Below are 23,974 nucleotides of genomic sequence, written 5' to 3' on the forward strand. Positions count from 1 at the left end.
CCATAGTCCCTCTTCCTGTGTGGCTCCTGCACTGTTGAAGGTGTAGTAGTCCCCAGTCACCAGGCCTCTCCTGGCAGTCAGTGTCCCTAGAAGGGGAGGGTGGTGTGAGTCAGTGCCCAGTGTGGGGGTGTCCCCCAGCACACAGACACCTCCAGTCTCTTCAGGGAGCACAGGGGTCAAGGCTGAGGAGAGTTTGTGGGACTTGTTGTGGTTTCTCTTGCTCCCCTTTACAATCACATTTCCCACCCCATTTCTGAAGTGTCCAGATGGGAAGGACACACAACAGAGTATTGTGACAACCTCTGACAGCACAGAGTGGTAGCCCTAAGAATCCTAAAATTGATTAAATCAGAGGTGTTTTGGAAATGGCAGGAGGAGGTGGTAGTGAAAACACTATATGAGGGCCTGGGGGGTGGTGCATCTGGTTGAGCACACATGTTACAAGGACCCAAGCTCGAGCTCCTGGTCCCCATCTGTAGGGGGAAAGCTTTGTAAGTGGTAAAGCAGTGCTACAGCTATCTCACTGTCTCTCTGTCTCTCAATTTCTGGCTGTCTCTGTCCAATAAGTAAATAAAGATAATAAATCAATTTAAAACCCCACTATATGAGAAAGTGAGAATTATTGAGAAGGAAGAAACACACTTTCTCATTCTTTCAAATGACTACTAGAAATGTCAATTCCATGATTCATGGTAGATCAGGCTGTTGCGTCTGTGGACATGAATAGTAAAGAGAGTTGTTTTGGCAAGGAATTGACAACATAACCATGGTCAGCCCTTGCACTGGCTTCTATGCTCCTTGGTCAGCAGGCAATGAATCACCTCCACTCAGTGTTCACAAGAATCACACCCTCTGCCCACCACATTTCTCTCACAAGGACTTTTTGTTGGCTCCTCTGACCTGCAGATTGTGTGTGTGTGTGTGTGTGTGGTGTGTATATTGTGTGTGTGTGTGGTGTGTATGTGTGTAGTGTGTGTGTTCTGCAGTGTCTTCCTCAAGGAGCATCTTTTCTGTTATGTCTGTCAAATACCACACCCTTGGTGGCCTTCACTTGTCACTCACCCCTCTGCCCTTGCCCTCTGGTTGTCTTAATGCTCTTGATGTTCCCAGTTCCACACTATCATAATCTGCTCTTATTTTATATCTACTTGTTGACTTAGTTGTCTTCTGTTTCTGTGATGGATGTGGAAGCTTCTAAAAGGAATTTATGTGCTGCTCTACACTCTGTCCCCAACATTGCTGAAGGCATGGGAATCACTGTCTGCATGTTGCCACAAGGGTGGAAGGCGGAAAGGAAGAATACATCTCAAAAGTAGCATGTGGAAGGGTTGGCAGAATAGCTTACTGCTTTTCCATGTACTCCACCCCCCAGGTTGGAGCCCAGCCCACATTGAAGGAAGCTTAGTCTGTGTGCTATTCATTCTCTCTACCCCACTTTCTTCCTCACACCGCCCTACCCCCGCCAACACATCCCCAAAACACACATACTGCCTGTCTCTATCTAAAAGCAAAGGTTGACTAGGGGTTAGATAACCCTGTAAAGAATGCACAAGTGACTCTGGCATTTCAGTGTTGGTACCTCTTAAGTATCCATTGTGATTTCAGAATTGTAAATCTCCACTCTTGTCAACATAATGTCTAGACACAGTGTTTTGGTAGCAAACTTGCCAGTGCTTCTGAAGCACTGTGCTTTTGTAAGCCTTTGTAAACCAGAGAAAATACATTCAGTCCAAGATGCCACCCATTTTCAGAGTGACTGTTGGAAGTTTTAAGACTTCATTTTGAAGGTGGCAATGATATGAGCATTTGTGTCACATCTTGCAGTCCTGTTTGGTTACTGAGACAATGAAACGTGTGGCAATCCCACTGACCCCACCTGTACTCACACTGGTCCACAGGGCTTCATCCGCATGTTCAGTGTGGGCTACTTGATCCAGTGCTGCCTCCGAGTCCCTGCTGCCTTCAGGCATTTGTTTACACAGCCTTCCAGGCTCCTTTCCCTCTTCTACAACAAAGAAAATTTCCAGCTTGGAGCTTTCCTGGGTTCTTTCGTCAGTATATACAAGGTAAGCTTTTCAGAACAGAGACCAGTGGGAAATAGCACAGCTATTGTTAGGAAGAGCTCTGACATGGGCTCATGGAGTTTTTTCTTTTCTTTTCTTTTCCTTTCTTTCCTTTTCTTTCTTTCTTTCTTTTCCCAATGTTACTTCCTGTAGTTTTAACAAACGAGTTAACATCAATGATTCTGTGTGTTGGGAACCGTCTTAGTAGAAGTGGGTTTTTGTCTGGAAGTTTTAGTTGACATACTTGAATATGGACAAATTTGCATCTGTATTTACTTAAACTTTTCAAAGACTTGTTTTCCTTTTTTATATGTAGACACAGAAAAACAGGATTCTTCTGATATTCTACATCATCAAAGAGGTTAATAACCCTGATCTTGTCTTCAGTAGCCACATCTGCTGTCTATTTAAGCAAACACACATTAGCTAATAGCAGCAATAAGGGTATCCTGTTGTAAGCAGTGACTTCTCTCCCCTCCTCCATGTACTTGCCATTTCTGTCACTTTCTCAGATACCAGGGCTTGCACCTTCCCTCCTTCCTGCAAGATCCTACGCCTGTCTCCACAGGGACGTGCACATGTGTGTGGACTACTAGCAGGAAAAGGCTCTGCAGCTTTTAGCAGCAGCTTCCTGTCTAGAGAGAAGGACTGATAAACCTCTCTGTCTTGATTTAAGGCCAGGACTCAGAAAGTTTGCTCCAAGAAGGGCCATTCAGTAGACTGACTAGACTATGTGGGGTGGCACTGTACCTGTGTTGTGTGAGTGAGCGAGCCTGTGCCCCCACAACACTCAAACCTCGGTCCACAGATCTTCTTCCCTGTTTCACTTATTTTCATCCATTTAGAAGTGGCAGGGGGCGTGGGGGGGCGGTGGCAAATGCTGAGTTCATGGAAGTAGGAGACGGGCCAGATTTGGCCATTACTTTCTTCTTCTTCTTTTTTTTTTTTTTTTTTTAATATTTTGATTTATTTTCCCATTTGTTGCCCTTGTTTTTTTTTTTATTGTTGTTGTAGTTATTGTTGTTACTGATGTTGTTGATGTTGGATAGGACAGAGAGAAATAGAGAGAGGAGGGGAAGACAGAGAGGGGGAGAGAAAGACAGACACCTGCAGACCTGCTTCACCATCTGTGAAGCGACTCCCCTGAAGGTGAGGAGCCAGGGACTTGATCCAGGATCCTTATGCTGGTTCTTGCGCTTTGTGCCACATGCGCTTAACCTGCTGAGCCACCGAGGACTCCCTGGCCATTACTTTCTGACCACCATTTTAGATGGTTCATTCTGATTAAAAATAAAGACAAATGGGTGATGGTACACCTGGTAGGACACACGTGAAGACAGGAACTTGGGTTTAAACCCCTCATTCCCACCTGCAGGGGGGAAGTTTCATGAGTGGTGGAGCAGTATGCAGGTGTTTCACCTCTTGTCTCTTTCATTCTGTCTCTCACTCTCTAGAAGAAAGAATTTTAAAAGAAAATGGCTGCTGGGAACAGTGGAGTCATGCATGTATCAAGTCCCAGTGATGGCAGCTTCAGTGTTGTGATCTCTTTCACTCTCTCTCTCTGCCTCTTTTGTCTCTTAAAAAATTATATAGACATATTTTTATGACATGATTGGGGGCCGGGCAGTGGCTACCTTGGTTGAATGCACATGTTACAGTGCACAAGGACCAGGGTTCAAGACCCCAGTTCCCTACCTACAGGGGGAAAGCTTTGCAAGTGGTGAAGCAATACTGCAGGTATTTCTCTGTCTCTCTTCCTTTCTATCTCCCCTTTCCCTCTCAATATCTGACCATCTCTATCCAATAAATAAGTAAAGATAATTTTTAAAAATCATATATATATATATTATACAGAGAGGCCATAACAGCATTCTGGTATATGCAGTGGTGGGAATTGATCTCAGGATCTTATGCTCAAAAGTCCATGGCTCTAGCACTGTGCCACTTTCTGTGCTATCCAGAACCTTTTTTTTTTTTTTGTGTGTGTGTGTGTGTGTGTGTGTGTGTGTGTGTGGTGGTTCTGGGGATTGGATTGAATCTACTGTGACTTACAGTCCTCAGGCATGAAAGTCTTTTGCGTAGATACTATGCTATTTCCTTCTCCCCAAAAATCTTTTTCTAAAGAGAGAGAAATCCTGGTGTCACTTTGAGGTTTGGAAACATTTTTAATTGTATTTTTATTAGTGGTTTAATAACTTATAAGATAATAGGTGTATAATTCCATAACGTTCCTACCACCAGAGTTCTGTGTCCTCATCCCCTCCAGTGGAAACTCCAGTAATTTTCCCAACACCACAGAAATAGGCTGACTTTAAACCTGTCTCTCTATATCCCCCCCTCATTTTTTCCCTACAGTCCTGCCTTCATTTTTCTTCTAAGTCACCTTTATACTAATTACTACTTTTGGGTGTCTTTCGTTTTTTACTCTTCTCAGATAAGAAAAACAGTGCCTGGCTTTCTCCCTTTTTTTTTTAGCCTCCAGGGTTATTGCTGGGGCTCAGTGCCTGTACTATGAATCCACTGCTCCTGGAGGCCATTTCTCCCATTTTGTTGCCCTTGTTGATCATCGTTGTTGTTGCTCATTGTTGTTCGATGGGACAGAGAAATCGAGAGAGGAAGGGAAGACAGAGAGGGGGAGAGAAAGATAGACACCTTCAGAACTGCTTCACCGAGAGTCGGGCTGTAGTGCAGCGGGCTAAGGGCAGGTGGCGCAAAGCACAAGGACCGGCACAGGCGGTGAAGCAGGTCTGCAGGTGTCTATCTTTCTCTTCCCTCTCTGTCTTCCCCTCCTCTCTCCATTTCTCTCTGTCCTATCCAACGACAACAACAACAATAATAACTACAACAATAAAACAACAAGGGCAACAAAAGGGAATAAATAAATAAAATAAATATATTTTTAAAAATTTAAAAAAAAAAGAACTGCTTCACCACTTGTGAAGCGACTCCTCTGCAGCTGGAGAGCCAGGGACTCGAACCAGGATCCTTACACAGGTCCTTGTGCTTAGTGCCATGGGTGCTTAACCTACTGTACTGCCACCTGGCCCCCTACCTCTGCTGTTTTCCATTCCTTTCAGTGATGGTATAAAAACAAGAGTCCTGGTGACAAACATATTGGGTCCTGGTGGAACTGGGATTCAAAGCCATCTGGTCTTTCCCTTACATTTTCCTGCTCTACGAGTATGGACCAAAATTTCTTTTGGAGTACAGAAGGTGGGACGGACTTCTAGCTTCTGTAATTACCTCTCCATTGAATGTGGACATTGGCAGGTCGATCCTTCTTGGGAAACACATTTTTCATGAGTGGCTATTAGATTGCTTGCCATTCCTCCAACCTTTTGCCCTCATCTAGCCGGGAGGGGCCTACTTCCGAGCACCATGTCCTTCGTTCTTCTGGAAGGGAAGGGCTGAGTTCTGTCTTTCTCTGCACACAGGGCACTAGCTGCTTCCTGCGCTGGGTGCGGAACCTCGACGACGAGCTGCACGCCATCATCGCAGGTAATGCAGAGACAGGAGTCCAGTTCCTGTCACTCTGTCAGCCTTGACAGCAGGAGCCAACCAGCCCATTAAAGTGCCTGACTCCCTTTGTCCCCTTGTGTCCTCTAATTCCTGCCCAGACACTTTGTTTCCAGAGCTTAACATTTCAAGGCTCTCTCATCACCTACTGGTTTTCAGCCCACAAACATAGTGGCTTGTCTGCCCACCATGGGTCAGATGCATCACAGGGGCTATGTCCCTAAATGACACCAAGCCTGAAAGTGTCAACTAACTGAGTAATTCAGTCACTTGATTTCAGTATGTTATCACTGCAAGTGGCATGTGTTTTAATGACATCTCTTTAATACTTAGGGACCCGAATTGAATGGTTGATGAAAAAGAACACTACAGAACATTTTCTACAAATGCACTATCTGCACAACTGCAGTTAAATAAACTTCCCCCACAACATTATTAGTGGCACAACACAAACCTCCCACCTGGGCTTTTTGTGAGGTGAAGACACTCTAGAGATTTAAACAGTTTGTAGAAAAGATAAGTAAATATTTCCAGTCAAAATAAAAATGATAACAATGGTTTTAAGAATTACCTTAAAGTTTTTGGTATAGGTGCCAGGACTATGGCTATTTAAATTTTTTTTAAATATTTATTTATTTTCCCTTTTTGTTGCCCTTGTTGTTTTTCATTGTTATTGTAGTTATTGTTGTTCTTGTTGATGTCATCGTTGTTAGCTAGAACAGAGAGAAATGGAGAGAGGAGGGGAAGACAGAGAGGAGGAAAGATAAATACCTGCAGACCTGCTTCACCACCTGTGAAGCGACTCCCCTTCAAGTGGGGAGCCAAGCCAGGGGCTCAAACTGGGATTCTTACACTGGTCTTTGCACTTTGCGCTATGTGCGCTTAACCCATTGCACTACCGCCCGACTCCCGACTACAGCTACTTTTAAAGTTAAATATAAATTGTAAAGTTTCTTACAGTGTGCATTTTAGAATTACTTGTTGTTAATTCAAAATGTTGACTTTTATAAATAATAATTTATTTTATTTTATTGGAGAGAGACAGAGATATTGAGAAGGAAAAGGGAGGTAGAGGGAAGGAGGGAGGGAGAGATACCTGTAACATTGCTTCACCACTCATGAAGCTTTCCTCCTGCAGGTGAGAACCAGGGTCTTGAACCTGGGTCCTTGCACATGTGCACTCAACTGGATGCACCACTGCCCAGCCCTTGAAGGTTGACTCTTTTATATAAAAATATGTGCTAATTGGAAGTCCCTTCATTTTAATATTACCAAGTCTATTACTGCCCTTCCCCGTGTTATAACTAGGCAATGTATAGAATCAGGTGGCTTTGTTCTAAGTGAATTAACATTTCTAAAATATAACAGATGCTTTTAAGAGATCTTACCAGTTTTTCCTTTATTTGTTGTTTCAGGATTTTTGGCAGGTATATCCATGATGTTTTATAAAAGCACCACAATTTCCATGTACTTAGCTTCCAAATTGGTGGAGGTAAGCAGACATTTTTCATGTATCTATAGAGCCAAAGGATATGGTGTCTTCTTTTTTTTAAATATTTTATTTATCTATTAATGAGAGGGATAGGAGGAGAGAGAGAAAGAACTAGACATCACTCTGGTACATGTGCTGCTGGGGATTGAACTCGGGACCTCATAGCTTGAGAGTTCTACACTTCATCCACCACACCACCTCCCAGACCACCTTTCTTCTTCTTCTTCTTCTTCTCCTCCTCCTCCTCCTCCTCCTTCATCTTCTTCTTCTCCTCCTTCTTCTTCCTCCTCTTCCTCCTCTTCTTCTTCTCCTTCTCCTCCTCCTTCTCCTTCTTCCTTTCCTCCTCCTTCTCCTCCTCTTCCATCTCCTTCTCCCTCTAGATCTTTCCCTCCCTCTCCTCATTCTCCTCCTTCTTCTTTTTAACATGTGTTTAAAACAAATGCATACCCCAGTTCCAAAGGAAATATTCTGAGGAAAGTATTTACAAAGTCAGTTCTCCTCTTCTTCTCTACCCCCTTCTTCTCTGTGTTTTTTTTTTTACAAATCAACACAGTGGTTAGCACCCTTTGTACAAATGAAAGGTTTATTGGCATTTGGCTAATCTTGCTTCATATCTCTGTCATGGACATCCCCCTTCTCCTCACCCCACCCCATATTGAATCATTTTGAAGTAAATCATGTTTGTTGGCCTTTTGTATCTTTTCTTTAGTGAATATTCTGTTTATATCATCTGCCTACTTTTGGATTGGGTCAGTTGCTTTTTTTTTTTTTTTTTTTTTTGCTAAATTTGGTGAGTTCTTTATATATTTTGGTTATTAGCTTCTTGTCTGATGTATAGCATGTAAAGATCTTCTCCCATTCTGTGAGGGGTCTCTTTGTTTGGGTGGTGTTTTTTGTTTTGTTTTGTTTTTTGTTGTTATTGTTACTTTTGCTGTTCAGAAGCTTTTCAATTTGATGTAGTCCCATTGATTTGTTTTTTATTTAGTCTTCCTTGCAGTTGGGTTTATGTCATCATACTTGCCTTTAAGATTTAGATGGGAAAGTGTTCCGCCAATATTTTCCTCTAAGTATTTGACAGTTTCTGGTCTAGTCCAGGCCCTTGATCCATTTGGAGTTGACTTTCATTTCTGGTGAGATATAGTGGTTCAGTTTCATTCTTTTGCATTTTTCAACCCAATTCCCAGCACCATTTATTGAAGAGACCCTCTTTCCTCCATTTAATTGTTTGAGCCCCCTTATAAAATATCAGGTGTCTATAGGTGTGAGGGTTTATTTCTGGGCTTTCACTTCTGTTCCATTGGCCTCTGTATCTATTTTTGTTCCAGTACGAGGGTGTTTTGATTATGATGGCCTTATAATGTGGTTTGAGCTCTGGGAGTGTGATGCCTCTATTTTAATACTTTATCCATAAAAAATTCAGGGTAAAGTCACCCTGAATATATTTTTCAAAACAAACAGAGCAACCAAAGTACCAGTGCATAACCACAATACCCCATTTGCATTTTATAATTCTGTAATATCTTCATATATTCAATCAGTCATATTTTTACTGATTATCTCACAAATGTGTCTTTGCAATCCCTTTACTTGAATTGGGAGCCAGAATCCTTTTAGTTTAAATAATACTCCTCTCTCTTTTACCTACTATTTCTTTCTCTTTTTTTCTCCTTACTAGTTACTTGTTGAGGATCTACGTGATTAGTTTTATGAAATGTTCCACATTGGATATTTATCTGCCTTCACATCAGCGTGTTTTCTTATCCTTACATTTCCTGTCAACTTTTCACTGGATCAAGAGATTTAGCATGTTCAGGCTTAGTTATTTGGTGAGGGGAGTGGGAATGTATTGAAAAACTCACACTGTCAAATAGAAATCACTGAAATCTCTGGTGTTTCTTCTTGTGGCCCTGAGAGAATGAGAATCTTTTCCTCATGCAGTCAGAGCCACTGAGGAGTTGTTAGTGTGGAAATGCGTGGCTTGTCTCACACTTTAAGAATAACATTCTGCCTGTTGTGGAGAATAGATCAAGCTGGGGCAATTATTAGTGTTGGGTGGGTGGTGATGGCTGGTACCAAGCTAGCTGCATAAAAATACAAGAAAGAAATACCTAGATCCTGGAGTCAGTTGGTAGCACAGCGGGTTAAGTGCACATGGCGCAAAAGGCAAGGACTAGAGTAAGGATCCTGGTTCGAACCCCTGACTCCCCACATGCAGGAGAGTCACTTCACAGGCAGTGAAGCAGGTCTGCAGGTGTCTGTCTTTCTCTCCCCTTCTCTGTCTTCCCCTCCTCTCTCCATTTCTTTCTGTCCTATCCAACAACGACGACATCAATAATAACTACGGGGAGCCAAGATGGCAACTTGGAAGCAGCGGCTGGCGTGAGCTCCAATAAGCAGCAGCTTATTACCTGGGATCCTCTGGATAGGTTGGGATACTGGGCCGTCAGCACAAGGGTAAATAAAGGATCCTAAATGTGACACTAAGGAGGAGTCCTATAGTTCACTCTTGGGTTAAAAAACTGAGGCCAGGGGGAAAAAGAAAGGAAAATCTTTTGATTATTTCTGAAGCTCACCCCTCCCCCCCACCCCAGAACCAGGGGCTGTATAGCTGCCCCTAGCAGGCTTCCCCCTGAGCTATTTTCTTGACCAAGATTCCTGGTTCACTAGGGGTGTCATTCTAAGCCTTTTCCTTTTGTTTTCCTTCTCTCTCTCTCTCTCTTTTTGTTTTTTTTTTTTTAAGTGGCTGGAGCTCTATTTGAGTGACAAAATACCTGCCCAATTAGAGCCTCACAGTGCCTGGGAAAGACTACCTGGAGGGTTTTTTTTTTTTGGGGGGGGTACTTCTTACAATTGGCTGTCTTTGCTCAGGCTGCCTGCAGCCAATCCAGAGTGGTCCAGGCTGCAGACTGACTGTTAGGGTTTTTTACTCTATTCTGTTTTATTATTACTATTATATATACATGACACCTTTTCCCCCTCCTTCTTCAGGTTGACCAAAATTTACTGCTGTTGTTTTTTCCATTGCTAGGTCACTGGGTGTCCTATCCAATGTGAAAGGAACATGTTTCTGTCTACCTCTTCCCTCCACTCTCCTTTTTCCCTCCTCCTAGCTAATTAAAGGAAAAAAAAAACTCTTTCCTTTCACTACTCTTTTTTTTTTTCTTGTTCTTGTCTCTTTTCTTCCTTCCTCCTTCTTTTGCTTTCTGAATTCACTGACACTCGTTTGTGAATTATTTCAGGGAAGAAATCTGATTCAGAGTGGACTCTCTCTGTGTGTTTGTCTCTCTTCTCTACTTCCCTTTTTCTTCTTGCTATCCTTAGAATTTATAGTCATCAGTAGATTTGCATAATTGTCTATTCTTCCTTTCCCTTTTTTCCTTTCTCTTTTTCTTTGGGATTTGGTTGCTATTTTTCTTGGACTGGAGGTGTTGCTTGGCTAACTGGTATTGGTTGAACTGCATCAATCCTTGCTTCAGTTACTATTATTGTAATTTCTGAGGTTGGTCACTGCATTTGTTATAAAGGTATTTAGTATAGTGTGGCTTGTACTCAAAACACAACAACTGAAGAATAACAGAACAGAAAAATTAATAAAAAAAAAACCACATCAATAAAAAAAAGGTTAAATCAAGAGCAAATAAAAGTGCTACCACAATGAATCAAGACAGGAGCCCAGAAGAAACTTCAAATCAGTCAGAAGTAACCGTATATAAGAAATGTATGCAAGCAATAATAAACCTAATAGTAATAGAAATGAAGACAACTATGGAGGAAAGGGCTGTCAGAATTAGGGAAACAACAGATGAGACCCTCAAGGAAAACACAAGCTACCTCAAGGTAACTAGAGAACTGAAAGCTGAAATAACTGAACTAAAAGGTCAATTCGCAAAGCAAGCTAATACTATAATTGAACTGAAGAATGAAGCTGAGGGAAGGGAAAGCAGGCTAAAAGAAGCAGAAAACATAATTAGCCAGACAGACGATGAGCTAGAGAAAACAAGGAAGAGGTAAAAGAGCTCAAAAAGAGAATGAGACACACTGAAAACAACAACAGAGACATATGGGATGGTCTGAAAAGAAGTAACATTTGTATATCTGGCCTGCCAGAGAAAGAAAGAGAGGAAGGGGAAGTAAATATTCTAGAGGAAATAATAAAACAAAACTTCCCAGACCAAAACAACAGAAAATACATTAAGATTCAAGAGGCCCAGAGAGTCTCAAACAGAATCAACCCAGACCTGAAGACACCAAGACACATCATAGTTACAATGCAAAGAAGCAAGGATAAAGAAAGGATCCTAAAGGCTGCAAGAGAAAAACAAAAAGTCCCATACAGGGGAAAACCCATAAGACTATCAGCAGACTTCTCCACTCAAACTCTAAAAGCCAGAAGAGAATGGCAAGATATCTATCGAGCCCTGAATGGAAAAAGGTTTCAACCAAGGATAATATGTCCTGCTAGAATTTCATTCAAACTAGATGGAGGGATCAAAACCTTCTCAGACAGACAACAGTTAAATGAGGCAACCATCACCAAGCCTGCCGAGAAAGAGGTTCTAAAAGACCTCTTATAAACAAGAACATCACCGTGATACTTGCCATATATCAGCGCAAATTAAAAATTGTTGAATAATGGCACTACAATATATTAAAGCCATAAGATCAATAAATGCCATTGGCTTAAACTCACCTATTTATAATAACTACAACAATAAAACAACAAGGGCAACAAAGGAGAATAAATAAATATTTACAAAAAAGAAAGTGATACCCAGATCCAGTGTATTCAGCAAAATGGCAACCATTTCTTTCTTTTGATGGAAGGTTAGAAAGAGAGTCAGAGAGGAGAGATGCCCATAGCACTTTGTCATTGCTGATGAAACTGCCCACCTGCAGATGGGGACTTGAACCCAGGTCCTTACGAATGGTAACATGTACACTCAACCAGGTGCATCACCACCCATCCCAGTAACTATTTATTAAATAGATCATAATTTCCAGTTCTGACAGCCCAGTAGGTTACCATCCTCTTGTGCTCTCATCCCCACTGGCATTTTAAGTGTCACTTGTAATGCTCTGGAAACCTGCCATTAACTCTCACCCACACAGTTCCCCTGTCCCATCTCACCTTCTTTTCCCTGGTTGGTGACCTGAACCACTTGAAGGCAGGACTCTCAGAGCTGTGCTCAGGAGCCTGAGCTCTTGCCCAACCTGTGTGTCACCAGCTTACACCAAAGCAGGTGTGGGATTGGAGAGAGCAGGTGAGAAGTCACTTGTCTTTCAAATATATGAATATAAGTTTGGTTCAAATTTTGTGTTATTTTATTTTTTTATCTTTATTTTTTACTGGGGATTTAATGTTACACATTTGACAGTAAATACAATAGTTTGTACATACATAACATTTCTCAGTTTTCCACATAACAAAACAACCCCCACTAGGTCCTCTGTTATCCTTTTTGGATCTGTATTTTTACCCCCACCCACCCCAGAGTCTTTTACTTTCATGCAATACACCAACTCCAGTTCAGGTTCTACTTGTGTTTTCTCTTCTGATCTTGTTTTTCAACTTCTGCCTGAGAGTGAGATCATCCCATATTCATCCTTCTGTTTCTGACTTATTTCACTTACCATGATTTCTTCAATCTCCATCCAAGATTGGCTGAAAAGGTAAAGACACCATTTTTTATAGCTGAGTAGTATTCCATTATGTATATATACCACAACTTGCTCAGCCACTCATCTGTTGTTGGACACCTGGGTTGTTTCCATGTTTTGGCTATTACAAATTGTGCTGCTAAGAACATATGTGTACACAGATATTTTGTGTGGTGTGTTGGGTTCATTAGGATATATTCCCAGGAGAGGAATTGCAGGATCATAGGGTAGGTCCATTTCTAGCCTTCTGAGAGTTCTCCAGACTGTTCTCCACAGAGGATGGACCAATTTACATTCCCACAAGCAGTGCAGGAGGGTTCCTTTGACCCCACAACCTCTCCAGCATTTGCTGCTGCTACCTTTTCTGATGTATGACATTCTCACAGGAGTGAAGTGGTATCTCATTGTTGTCTTTATTTGCATTTCTCTGACAATGACCTGGAGCATTTTTTCATGTGTTTGTTGGCCTTTTGGATCTTTTGTGTGATGAATGTTCTGTCCATGTCCTCTCCCCATTTTTGGATGGGGTCATTTATTTTCTTGTTAAGTTTGGCAAGCTTTTTATATATTTTGGTTATTAAACTTTTGTCTGATGTATAGCATGTAAAGATCTCCCATTTTGTGAGAGGTCTCTTGGTTGGGTAGTGGTTTCTTTTGCTGTGCAGAAGCTTTTTAATTTGATATAGTCCCATAGGTTTATACTTGGCTTAGTTTTCTTTGGAATTGGATTCCTTTCGTTGAAAATGTCTTTAAAATTTATGCAGAAAAGAGTTCTGCCAATATTTTCCTTGAAGTATCTGATAGTTTCTGCTCTAACATCCAAGTCCTTGATCCATTTGGAATTTCTTTTTGTATTTGATGAAATATAGTGGTTCAATTTCATTTTTATGCATGTTTCACCCCATTTTTTCCAACAACATTTGTTGAAGAGACTTGTCTATCCCCATTGAATAGTCTGAAGACCTTGTCAAAGATTAGATGTCCAGAGGTGTGGGGGCTTACTTCTGGGCTCTCAGTTCTATTCCACTTGTCAGTATGTCTATTCATGTTCCAGTACCAAGCAGTTTTGATAACAATGGCCCTATAGTACAACTTGAGATCTGAGAGTGTGATACCTCCAGTTTTGTTCTTTCTTCTCCAGAATGTTTTGCCAATTCTAGGTCTTTACTGGTTCCAGATAAGCATTTGTAGCATTTGTTCTGTTCTCCTAAAAAATGTGCTTGGGATCTTGATGGGGATAGCATTAAATTTGTATATGGCTCTGGGTACTATATTCATTCATTGATGATGTTAATTCTTCCAACATGGAATATATTTCCACTTTTTTTTGTCTTTTTCAATTTCCTTCAATTTCCTGTATACAAGTCTTTCCCTTCTTCGGTTAGGTTTATTCCTAGATAATTTATTGTTTTTGTTGCTGTAGTAAAAGGAATTGATTTCTGGGTTTCAACTTCTTCTAACTTAGTGTTTGCATAGAGAAATTGTTGTTGTGGTGGTGGTCCTGTGTCGGCCTGCACCGCGGAGAAGAGAGAGGAAGTCCAGAACAAGTGGGGAACACAAATATTTATTATAGGATGGGGGGGGTGGCTCAGGCCACGTGGAGTCAGCCGACAATGGCCGTCCCCACTACCTGACCACAGGGTGAGAGAAGGGAGAGAGATCTGAGAGAGAGAGAGAGAGAAAGGGGGAGCCAGAGCCCAGGGGGGAGTGTTGAGGGGGCTTTTATTGGGCGACAACCAGGGGTGACATGTGGGGCCAGGATTGGTTGAAGGGGGCACTGCTAGGATATCGCGAGGGCGTGGTAAAACCTGGGGGCAGAGACTGCATCAGAATAATTCCTCAGCGTCAAGAAATGGCACTGGCTTTTGTATGTTAGTTTTGTAGCCTGACACCTGATGATTTCCAAAAGCTTCTTGCTGGGTTCCTTAGGTTTTTCTATGTATATTATCATGTCATTTGCAAATAGGGAGAGTCTGACTTCTTCTCTTCCAATCTTTATCCATTTAATTCCTTGCTCCTGCCTGATTGCTATGGCAAGAACTTTCAACACTATGTTGAATAGTAATGGTGATAGTGGACAGCCCTGTCTAGTACCTAATCTGAGGGGAAATGCTTCCAGTTTTTCACCACTGAGTATGATGTTGGCTGTAGGTCTGCTATATATAGACTCTACAATCTTCAGGAATTTTCCATCTATTCCCATTTTGTGTAGTGTTCTGATCATAAAGGGATGTTGTATTTTGTCAAAGGCTTTCTCTGCATCTATTGATGTGAACATGTGATTTTTGTCTTGCTTTTGTTGATGCGATGGATCACGCTGACTGATTTATGTATATTAAACCGACTTTGCATGCATGGGATAAACCCCACTTGGTCATGATGAACAGTGTTTTTAATAGACTGCTATATCCTGTTGGCTAGAATTTTGTTCAATATTTCAGCATCTATGTTCATCAGAGATATTGGTCTGTAGTTTTCTTTTTTGGTTGTGTCTCTGTCTGCTTTTGGTATCAAAGTGATGTTGGCTTCATAGAAGCTGAAAGGGAGTATTCCAGTGTCTTCAGTCTTCTTGAAGACTTTTAAAAGTAGATGTATTAGTTCTTCTTTGAAGGTTTTGTAGAATTCATTTGTAAAACTATCTGGTCCAGGACTTTTATTCTTGGGAGGATTTTTGATAACTGTTTCAATTTCATTAGCTGTGATGGGCCTGTTCATATAATCTAGTTCCTCTTTGTTTAATTTTGAAAGTTCGTAGGTATCTAGTAAATCATCCCTTTCTTCCAGGTTCTCTGGCTTGGTGGCATATAGTTGTTCATAGAAGCCTCACATGATATGTTGAATTTCTGTGTTGTCTGTTCTGATATCTCCTCTTTCATTTATGATCTGATTTATTTTGATCTTCTCCCTTTTTTGTTTTGTGAGTCTGGCTAAAGGTTTGTTGATTTTGTTCACTCTTTCGAAGAACCAAGATTTGTTTTTGTTGATCTTTTGTATGGTTTTCTTATTCTCAATGTTATTGATTTCTCCCCTAACTTTAGTGATTTCTGTCCTTCTGTTTGCTTTAGGCTTCCTTTGTTCTTCTTCTTCTAGGTCTTTAAGATGTGCAATCAGGCTGTTTATTTGTGCTTTTTCTTGTTTCCTTGTGTGTGCTTGTATGGCTATGAACTTCCCTCTCAGTACTGCCTTATCTGTGTCCCAAACATTTTGATAGCGTGTGTCTTCATTTTCATTGAACACTCAACATTTTGATTTCTTCCTTTATTTCCTCTTTGACCCTGTAGTTGTTAGGTAGTGTACTGTTGAGCTTCCACATTTTGGGACTATTACTAATCTTTTGTTGATTGTTAAGTGTTAGTTTCATTCCACTGTGGTCTGAGAAGATGCTTGGGATGATTTCAGTGCTCTTGAATTGGCTGATGCTGTCTTTGTGGCCTAACATATGGTCTGTCCTTGAGAATGACCCATGTGGACTTGAGTATAATGTGTATTCCAGTTTCTTGGGATGAATGACTCTGAAAATATCCAATAGTTCTGGTTTATCTATCTCTTCATTTAGCTCCCTCATTTCTTTATTGATTTTCTGCCTGGATGATCTGTCCGGTTGAGACAATGGTGTGTTGAAGTCCCCTACTATGACTGTGTTGCTGTTAATATATTGCTGTAGCTCTTTCAGTAGATGTTTGATGTATTTAGATGGCTTCTCATTGGGTGCATAGATGTTAATAATTGTTCAGTCCTCTTGACTGATTGACTTAATTGCTCCTCTGAGCATTAAGTAGTGTCCACCTCCACCCCATTTTAAATTTTATTTATTTTAAAGTCTATCGTGTCAGATATGAGAATAGCCGTTCCTGCCCCTTTTTTGTGGGCCATTGGCTAGTATGATAGTTTTCCACCCTTTCACTTTGAGTCTGTGTTTGCCTTGTTGATTTATGTGGGTTTCCTGTAGACAGCATATTGTGGGTTGTGTTTTCTGATCCATCTTCCTACTCTGTGCATTTTAATTGCTGAATTTCGGCCTTTGGCATTTATTGATATCAAAGATTGAAGATATTTAATGCCATTCTTGTAGATTTTTAGAGTGTTCTGATATGTAGCATATTTATGGTGGTCTGACTATTTATAGGAAGCCTTTCAGAACTTCTTTCAGGGCAGGCTTGGTGATAGTCGATTCCTTCAACTGTTGCTTGTCTGAGAAGGTTTTTATGCCTCCACCTAGTCTGAATGACTGTCTAGCAGGATACAGTATTCTTGGTTGAAAGCCTTTCTCATTGAGCACTCGATAGATACCTTGCCATTCTCTTCTAGCCTGTAGTGTTTGTGTGGAGAAGTCTGCTGCTAATATTAAAAAGGAGACATTATCAAAACCACAGGGTAAGAGTGGTACAACTCCACACAATTCCCACCAATAGATCTCCCTATCCCATCCTCTCCTCTGATAGCTTTCCTATTCTTTATCCCTCTGAGAGTATGGACCTAAGGTCATAGTGGGATGCAGAAGGTAGAAGTTCTGGCTTCTGTAATTGCTTCCCTGCAATTACAACAGTCAACAAGAGTGTTGACTGGTCAATCCATACTCCCAGCCTGCCTCTCTCTTTTCCTAGTAGGGTGGGCCTCTGGGGAAGCGGAACTCCAGGACATATTGGTGGTGTTGTCTGTCCAGGGATGTCTGGTCAGCATCATGGTAGCATCTGGAACCTGGTAGCTGAAAAGAGAGTTAACATACAAAGCCAAAAAAATTGTTGAACAATCATGAACCTAAAGGCTGGAATAGTGCAAATGAATTGTTAGGGGGCCCTCCATTTTGTATATAGCTAGTAGGCATATTATAGTTATATTTCAAAGGGCCTGTAGCTATACTAGTTTTTTTCTCTGAGCCTGAAATCTGATATGCAGGTGGATCCTACTTACTGTCTGGGGAGATGATGTCATGGCTGGAGAAGGGACAGAAAGCTGGATCAGGGAAGAGAGTAGCTCCCTAATATGGAGAAGGGGTATAAATATTGAGATAGAGCATATGCTCACACGTATCCATAAACTGGAGCAAAATATATACCTGAAAGCAAAAGTACACAATAGTCTGTAGTGAGTCAGTATAAAGTTCCTAATGAAATAGTATCTTATTAGACTTAGATACCCTCCTCACCTACTTCCTATTACAGTTCTCTCACTCACTCCAAAGCTAACCTTAGCAAAGCAAGGATTGCAAAAGCTGAATAAGGGCAAGAGACTGCCATACTTTAATGATGACTCTTTAGTCACTATCAGGTCACCCCCATCAGCTGAGAGGCCTTATTCGGGGAGTCCTGAGATTCCCAAACAGACATGATGGGCCTAGACCTCAAATAAATCCTTTTCTCCATAGTTACTGGTCATCTCTATCAGGAACAACAAAATAGTCCTTTGTGGGGCCCTCATAGGACCTTGCATTGAACTTGAATCAACAATGGTAGAGAATGTTCCATCCTCTGAAGGAAGGCTGGACAACATACTCTATGCTACACCTAAGGAAGATGGGTCCTGCTATTGGGGCAGCTTGGAATGGTACTACTTATGACCACAGAATGTGAGCTCAGATCTGCAGGGATGCAGAGGTCACATAGGCTCCTAAGCTGAATATGGGCCCCAGACCAAATCAAGTCAAATTTTGTGTTATGTTAAAGTTATTAATAGAAGTGATTTAATTTGTTAACCCTGATAACTAGAAGTTATTTATTTTAGTGGCTTTCCCTACAAATAGTGTGAAAACCACTACTTTACATAGTCATTTCTGAAATTCTCCTTCTCTTGGGCTCTTTTCCTGGACAAAGGATTTCCTCCCTCCTCTAGGAAACCCTGACAACACACACACACACACACACACACACACACGTATATGTACATTTTTGTGTAACAGAGACATATCTATAACTACAGCTTACAGCTTTAGTAGACTGCATTAGTTACTGCCATCTTGCACTGATCATTTCTCTTTTACATAGAGACATTGAGGGAAAGATAGAGAAGTGGGAGAGAGAGAGAGAAAGAGGGACAGATATCACAGTATTTAGGCTTCCTTTTTTTTTTTTTTAATTAACCAGAGCACTGCTCAGCTCTGGCTTATGGTGGTGTGGGGGATTGAACCTGGGACTTCGGAGCCTCAGGCATGACAGTTTGTTTGCATAACCATTATGCTATCTACCCCCACTTAGGCTTCCTTTAGTGTAGTGGGGACCAGTCTCAAACCCAAGCCTCACACAAGGCAAGGCTATGCAAGGCTCACTATCCAAGTGAGCTGTTTTGCTTGCCATTCACTGATCATTTCTTAGTCATTTTTCTAGCTTTAACTCCTAGCTTAATGACCAGATGCAGTTCACACCACCAAGTGTTTTCTGAGGGAAGGAAGGAAGATAGAAAGAAGGAAGTAAGGAAGGAAACCGAACAGAAAAATGGAACTCTGAATATTGGACCTAAAGTATCGCAAGAGAAATGACATTGAAGAAGCAGTGATAGAATGTGGCTGGGTGTCAGGAGTGGTCGTACTTGCATTGGCAGTTTGGGGCCAGGTCCTGAAGGAAGGAAGATAACTAAGACCTTCCACTGTACTGAAAGGTCACTGAAGTTGAGCTCAACAGGATTATGAGGCTTTCAAAAGACAAACTAAAAGTATGTGGTTGACAATAAGGCACCGTATTACTCATGGGTATTGTCAATGTTGCCTAAGAAACTCAGAGTCTTTGTATTGTGCTTGCTCTGCAGACAATGTATTTTAAAGGCATCGAGGCAGGGAAGGTGCCCTACTTTCCCCATGCAGACACAATCATCTACTCCATCTCTACAGCAATTTGCTTCCAGGCAGTAAGTATGGCTCATTGCTGTCATCATTGTTTTTTAAAATATGAGCAATAAAAATAAAGATGAAATGACTCAGAGTTGCCAGATAAGTCATCCAGGAGTGTGAGTTCCCTGCGGTGTGTGAGGACTCTGCTTTCTAGCCCCAGCACCACAGAGAAGCACCAAGGACAGCACCATGGACAGCATCCCAGGTGGAGCAGCGCTGTGATGTCTCTCCCTCTTATATCTCTCTCTAAAAAAAGGAAGGGGTGGAGCCAGACAGTGGCACACCCAGTTGATCACACACATTACCAAGCTCAAGGACCCAGGTTCAAACCTCTGGTTCCCACCTACAAGGGCAAAGGTGTGGCGGGGGCGGGGTGGCTTCACAAGTGGGGAAGCAGGGTTGCAGGTGTCTCTCTTTCTCCTTCTTAGTCTATCTCCCTTCCCCTCTAAATTTTTCTCTGTTCTATAAAAAACAAACACAGCAACAAAAAAAAGCTATGTGCCTTCTTGCCTATGACTTGTACTTGCTGTTTATTGAAAGAAGTCTCTCCTCTCAGGCAGTCATGGAAGTTCAGAACTTGCGCCCATCTTACTGGAAGTTCCTGCTCAGGCTCACCAAGGGCAAGTAAGTGACCAAAATGCTTTAGCCAGTCATTGGAAAATAGCAGTTTCTGGTCTAAATAAATAAATAAAAATATTTCAGTCCTTGATGGAATAAGTGAATATTCTTGCAGTTGTAGGTAACGTGAGACAGAAATTAAAAATATATATATATATTGCCTGTTTAGATCTCAATTCTTAACTTTTCAATAATTTGGGGGTAGGGATGAACATATTAAAAGAGATTTTAGAGATCATGCCTAAATAACTAATTGATTTCCAGTTTGGAAAACGGGGGGAAAAAACAGTCATCTTTTCTTGCCCGGCATTGTTGGCTTATTTTTCTTTTATTGACTTTCTGATCCTGTGCTTTGGTTGTTGTGAGCATTTCTTATTCTTCATCTGATTCTTGAGGGGCAGCTGGACTTTTTCATAGAATGAATGTAGACAGTGGGTTCAGGCAGCTGGAGCTTCCCCTCCAGCTCTGAGCCCACCAGTTGTATGGTTGCAGTAGGGGGCTTCTGTTTGGTCTGTAATTCATATTCCAAATTCACACAGCAGGAGGCAAAGATGGTTAGCTTGCTTCAGTTACAAAGCTATTCAGTGGAAAAGCCAGTTTATTTTACTTATTTTTTAATCCAGATAATTTTATGAATGTAGAAACCTTGTCTTTAGGCCCATTAGCATGTTACCAAAAATGTGTCTTTCTGAATATAATGGATGACCTGAAGTTAGACATCTGAAGATTATTTTGCTGCTTGCCTCTTAGTCATTAAATATTTGCCCCTTGTCCATGTTTTCTGTTGGTTGAGAGTCCTTAAGATTATGAGAAAAAAACTTTAAAAGCATTTACATTTATAATCATGAAACATTGTACAAACTACCTTTACCCCATTGATAAGTGTTAGCTACTTCATGGTTGATTTAGTTTCTTGGGATTTCAGTCTTCAGAAAAACGCATCCAGATATGGGATGATCTCACACTCAGGCAGAAGTTGAAAAACAAGATCAGAAAAGAAAACACAAGTAGAACCTGTAATGGAATTGGAGTATTGCACCAAAATAGAAGACTCTGGGGTGGGTGGGTGGAGAGAATACAGGTCCAAGAAGGATGACAAAGGACCTGGTGGGGGTTGTATTGTTATATGGAAAACTGGGGAATGTTATGCATGTACAAACTATTGTATTTACTGTTGAAAGTAAAACATTAATTCTTCAATAAAGAATTTTTTTTTTTTAAAAAAGAACAACTCATCCAGAAGCCATTTTTTCCATTTGACACAGTCTCATAGAAAGGGTTCTAGAAGGTTTGAGATGAAACTAGTGAAGATCTCGAGGGTGTTGGGATTATCGTGTCATTAATGGGAGGCAGCGAGTGGTGAAGAAGAGTGGAGTCTGGGGCTTTGGCCACATTAGCCTTGTCTGTTTTCCTCTCTCATGAAAGAGAAGTCACATGCTAAGGGGATCATCTCATTTTGTACACCCTACCAAACACTTTCTTGTCTTTTTTTCCTGTCCTCTGCTTTACAGATTTGCTGTCATGAACCGAAAAGCCCTTGATGTCTTTGGCACGAGTGCATCAAAACACTTTGCAGATTTCATCCCCAAACTGGATCCAAGATACACGACCATAACACCAGAGATGCCTGTGGAGCTCTCTTGAAGGCAGCTGTCATCATCTCTAACGTGACTTAGTGTTTCATTACGTCACTGTGAAGAGTTCATTATGTCAGACATGCAAAGAAGGGGGCCTGGACGTGAACTTCAGTGTTACTTCAATGAGAGACGCTCTTTTTCGTGTTTGTTTTTCTTACCAATCAGAGATGCAGAAACTTTTTTTTAGGAAGGTGTTGCTTAATAATTAAGCTCCTTGGTAGCCAGAATCTGATTCTGGATCATTGTAGTGATTGACATGATGATATATGATTGATTAAATTATGTTCACAAGCAATATTAAAGAATCTATATAGAGATGTAGTGAAAAATCAGAGTATATGTACAAATGACTTTAAACAAAGATTTTTTTTGTTCATTCCAATATACTTCTTGGTGAAAACCGAGACTATTTCTATACTTTAGGATGCAAAGGATCACGGGTACATTTCTAGGGTCTGTGTTCTTTCTAGCATTTGGGTTGGTGACTAGAGTGATGAAATGGCCTAGGTAGAAAGCATTCTTTCCCAGACAATACTGCTTTAGGGTAGAGCGGCGGAGTTGGGGAAGGTGACCATTCTGACTGCAAGGATGCGGAGATGGTTCTCTTACTGCTCGGATTCCATTCCAGGTACCCAGACCCCTCTCCACCAGTCACTTCATCTCCTTCTGGTCAGCTGGGCAAGGCAGTGAAGTGGCCTCTGGTACTGGTAACCATCAAGAATATGTGGGGATCAACAAGTACCTGGCCACATCAGTGTACGTATTTCTACACTTGAATATTTAAAAACCCGTGGAGTCGCTTTTATTCCTTGTAGGCTTGCTATGTCTGTTTCCACTGTCCAGGGATGAATTCTCTGCCACTGGATTTGTCTGCCACTGCTGACTGAGAAGGGATCAGAATCCCATGGAACAAAAGTCATGCTGGCCTGTCTCATAGTTTGTCCCCTCTTAACTCTTACCTAAACACTGGATTTTTTTTTTTAATAGCTAAAGGCAATGTAAAAAAAAAAAAAGAAAAACCAGTGGTTGTTTCAAAGTCCATTTCATCACTAATTGGATTCAGGGCCCCATGCCTCTTTCCAACACCCATTGCCCCTCCTTCTATTAGAATTTTAAAAATGACAAAGTATAGTCACTGCTGGTTATGAAAGATAGTCCAGGACAGCTGTGATTGAAATATGATCACACTCGAGTTTTCAGGGAAAGGCTATACTTTCGTAAGTTAATCAGAGGCTTCTGTAGTGATGTCCACAGTTAATGTAACACATAGGGCGAATGGTATATTTTTTTAATAATAATTTCCTGCTGAAAATTTTAGGTCACTGTAAAGTAAGTATGCACTAGAACACGTGAGCAACAAGAATTAAAGCCCAGGCTTTGAAAATGCTTAACCCTGCTGGTTCTGTTTCCAGCCTTGTAAACGTCTGTTTGTATGTAACCTGATCTTTGGTTGTTAGGGCAAATTGAAACCCAACATAAAGACTGACTCTGGTACACACTGAGAGCCACTGGAGTCTAGTCAAAATGTTGCATCCTGATTAATTTTTAGGACTGTCAACTAGGCAGTACTATCAAAGCATCATGCTTGTTTCAGCCTGTGAAGCTGATTGATCAGGCCCTAGGTTTATTTTCTCATGAATCAACATGAAGATTGGTTCTGTGTTTACTTATAAGATGAAGTATTACAGCAACAAAGATGGCACTGCTATCTCCTCCCCTCTCCTGAAATTAAGTGGGTCACTTGTCCCCTGTCAGCTTAAGAAAAAAAAGAAACAAAATGTTTTAATCTATAAAGTAACTGTTCTCAGTGACATTGTTGTCCAAGGACAAACTGTACTTCATTTGATGTACATTTGATGTACTGTATTTGATGAGACTTTTTTAGTAAAATTGCACTAATGCAAAGGTGTGTTTCATTTGGTTTCCTTCTTTTTGTTGGCAAACTCGTCACCATTCACTGTATTATGGGACAGATACAAAGAAACTCCATTCAGGTTCTGGAAGTAATAAAAATGTTATCTTGGCCCTTGGAACTGGGTCTTGAGTAAAAAACTTGGCATCACAGTTAAGTCCAATATGCATCTCCATTCCAAAATGTTTTTTAGTCCAATTAAAGAGGAGATAGATTCCCACACAACCTGATGGTGTGAACATTCATATACCCTTCTTA

The 23,974-nt window shown here is 41.1% G+C and overlaps 1 protein-coding gene across 3 annotated transcripts in view; it reads left to right on the plus strand.

The window, feature by feature from the left end:
- The window catches only part of TMEM135 (transmembrane protein 135), a 239,084-nt gene extending 215,371 nt beyond the window's left edge, over positions 1-23,713 (plus strand). For 2 of the 3 annotated variants that reach the window (XM_060177392.1, XM_060177391.1), the window contains 6 exons: positions 1,899-2,066; positions 5,498-5,561; positions 6,995-7,071; positions 19,468-19,566; positions 20,106-20,173; positions 21,679-23,713. In XM_060177392.1, the coding sequence (XP_060033375.1) occupies positions 1,899-2,066; positions 5,498-5,561; positions 6,995-7,071; positions 19,468-19,566; positions 20,106-20,173; positions 21,679-21,811 (609 nt within the window). In that variant the 3' untranslated portion in view covers positions 21,812-23,713. The remainder of the gene's footprint in view (positions 1-1,898; positions 2,067-5,497; positions 5,562-6,994; positions 7,072-19,467; positions 19,567-20,105; positions 20,174-21,678) is intronic. The other variant, XM_060177393.1, reaches the window with a different exon arrangement.
- Positions 23,714-23,974: the final 261 nt, after the last annotated feature.

Source organism: Erinaceus europaeus, chromosome 17 (assembly GCF_950295315.1).
Source record: "Erinaceus europaeus chromosome 17, mEriEur2.1, whole genome shotgun sequence".
Lineage (NCBI taxonomy): Eukaryota > Metazoa > Chordata > Mammalia > Eulipotyphla > Erinaceidae > Erinaceus > Erinaceus europaeus.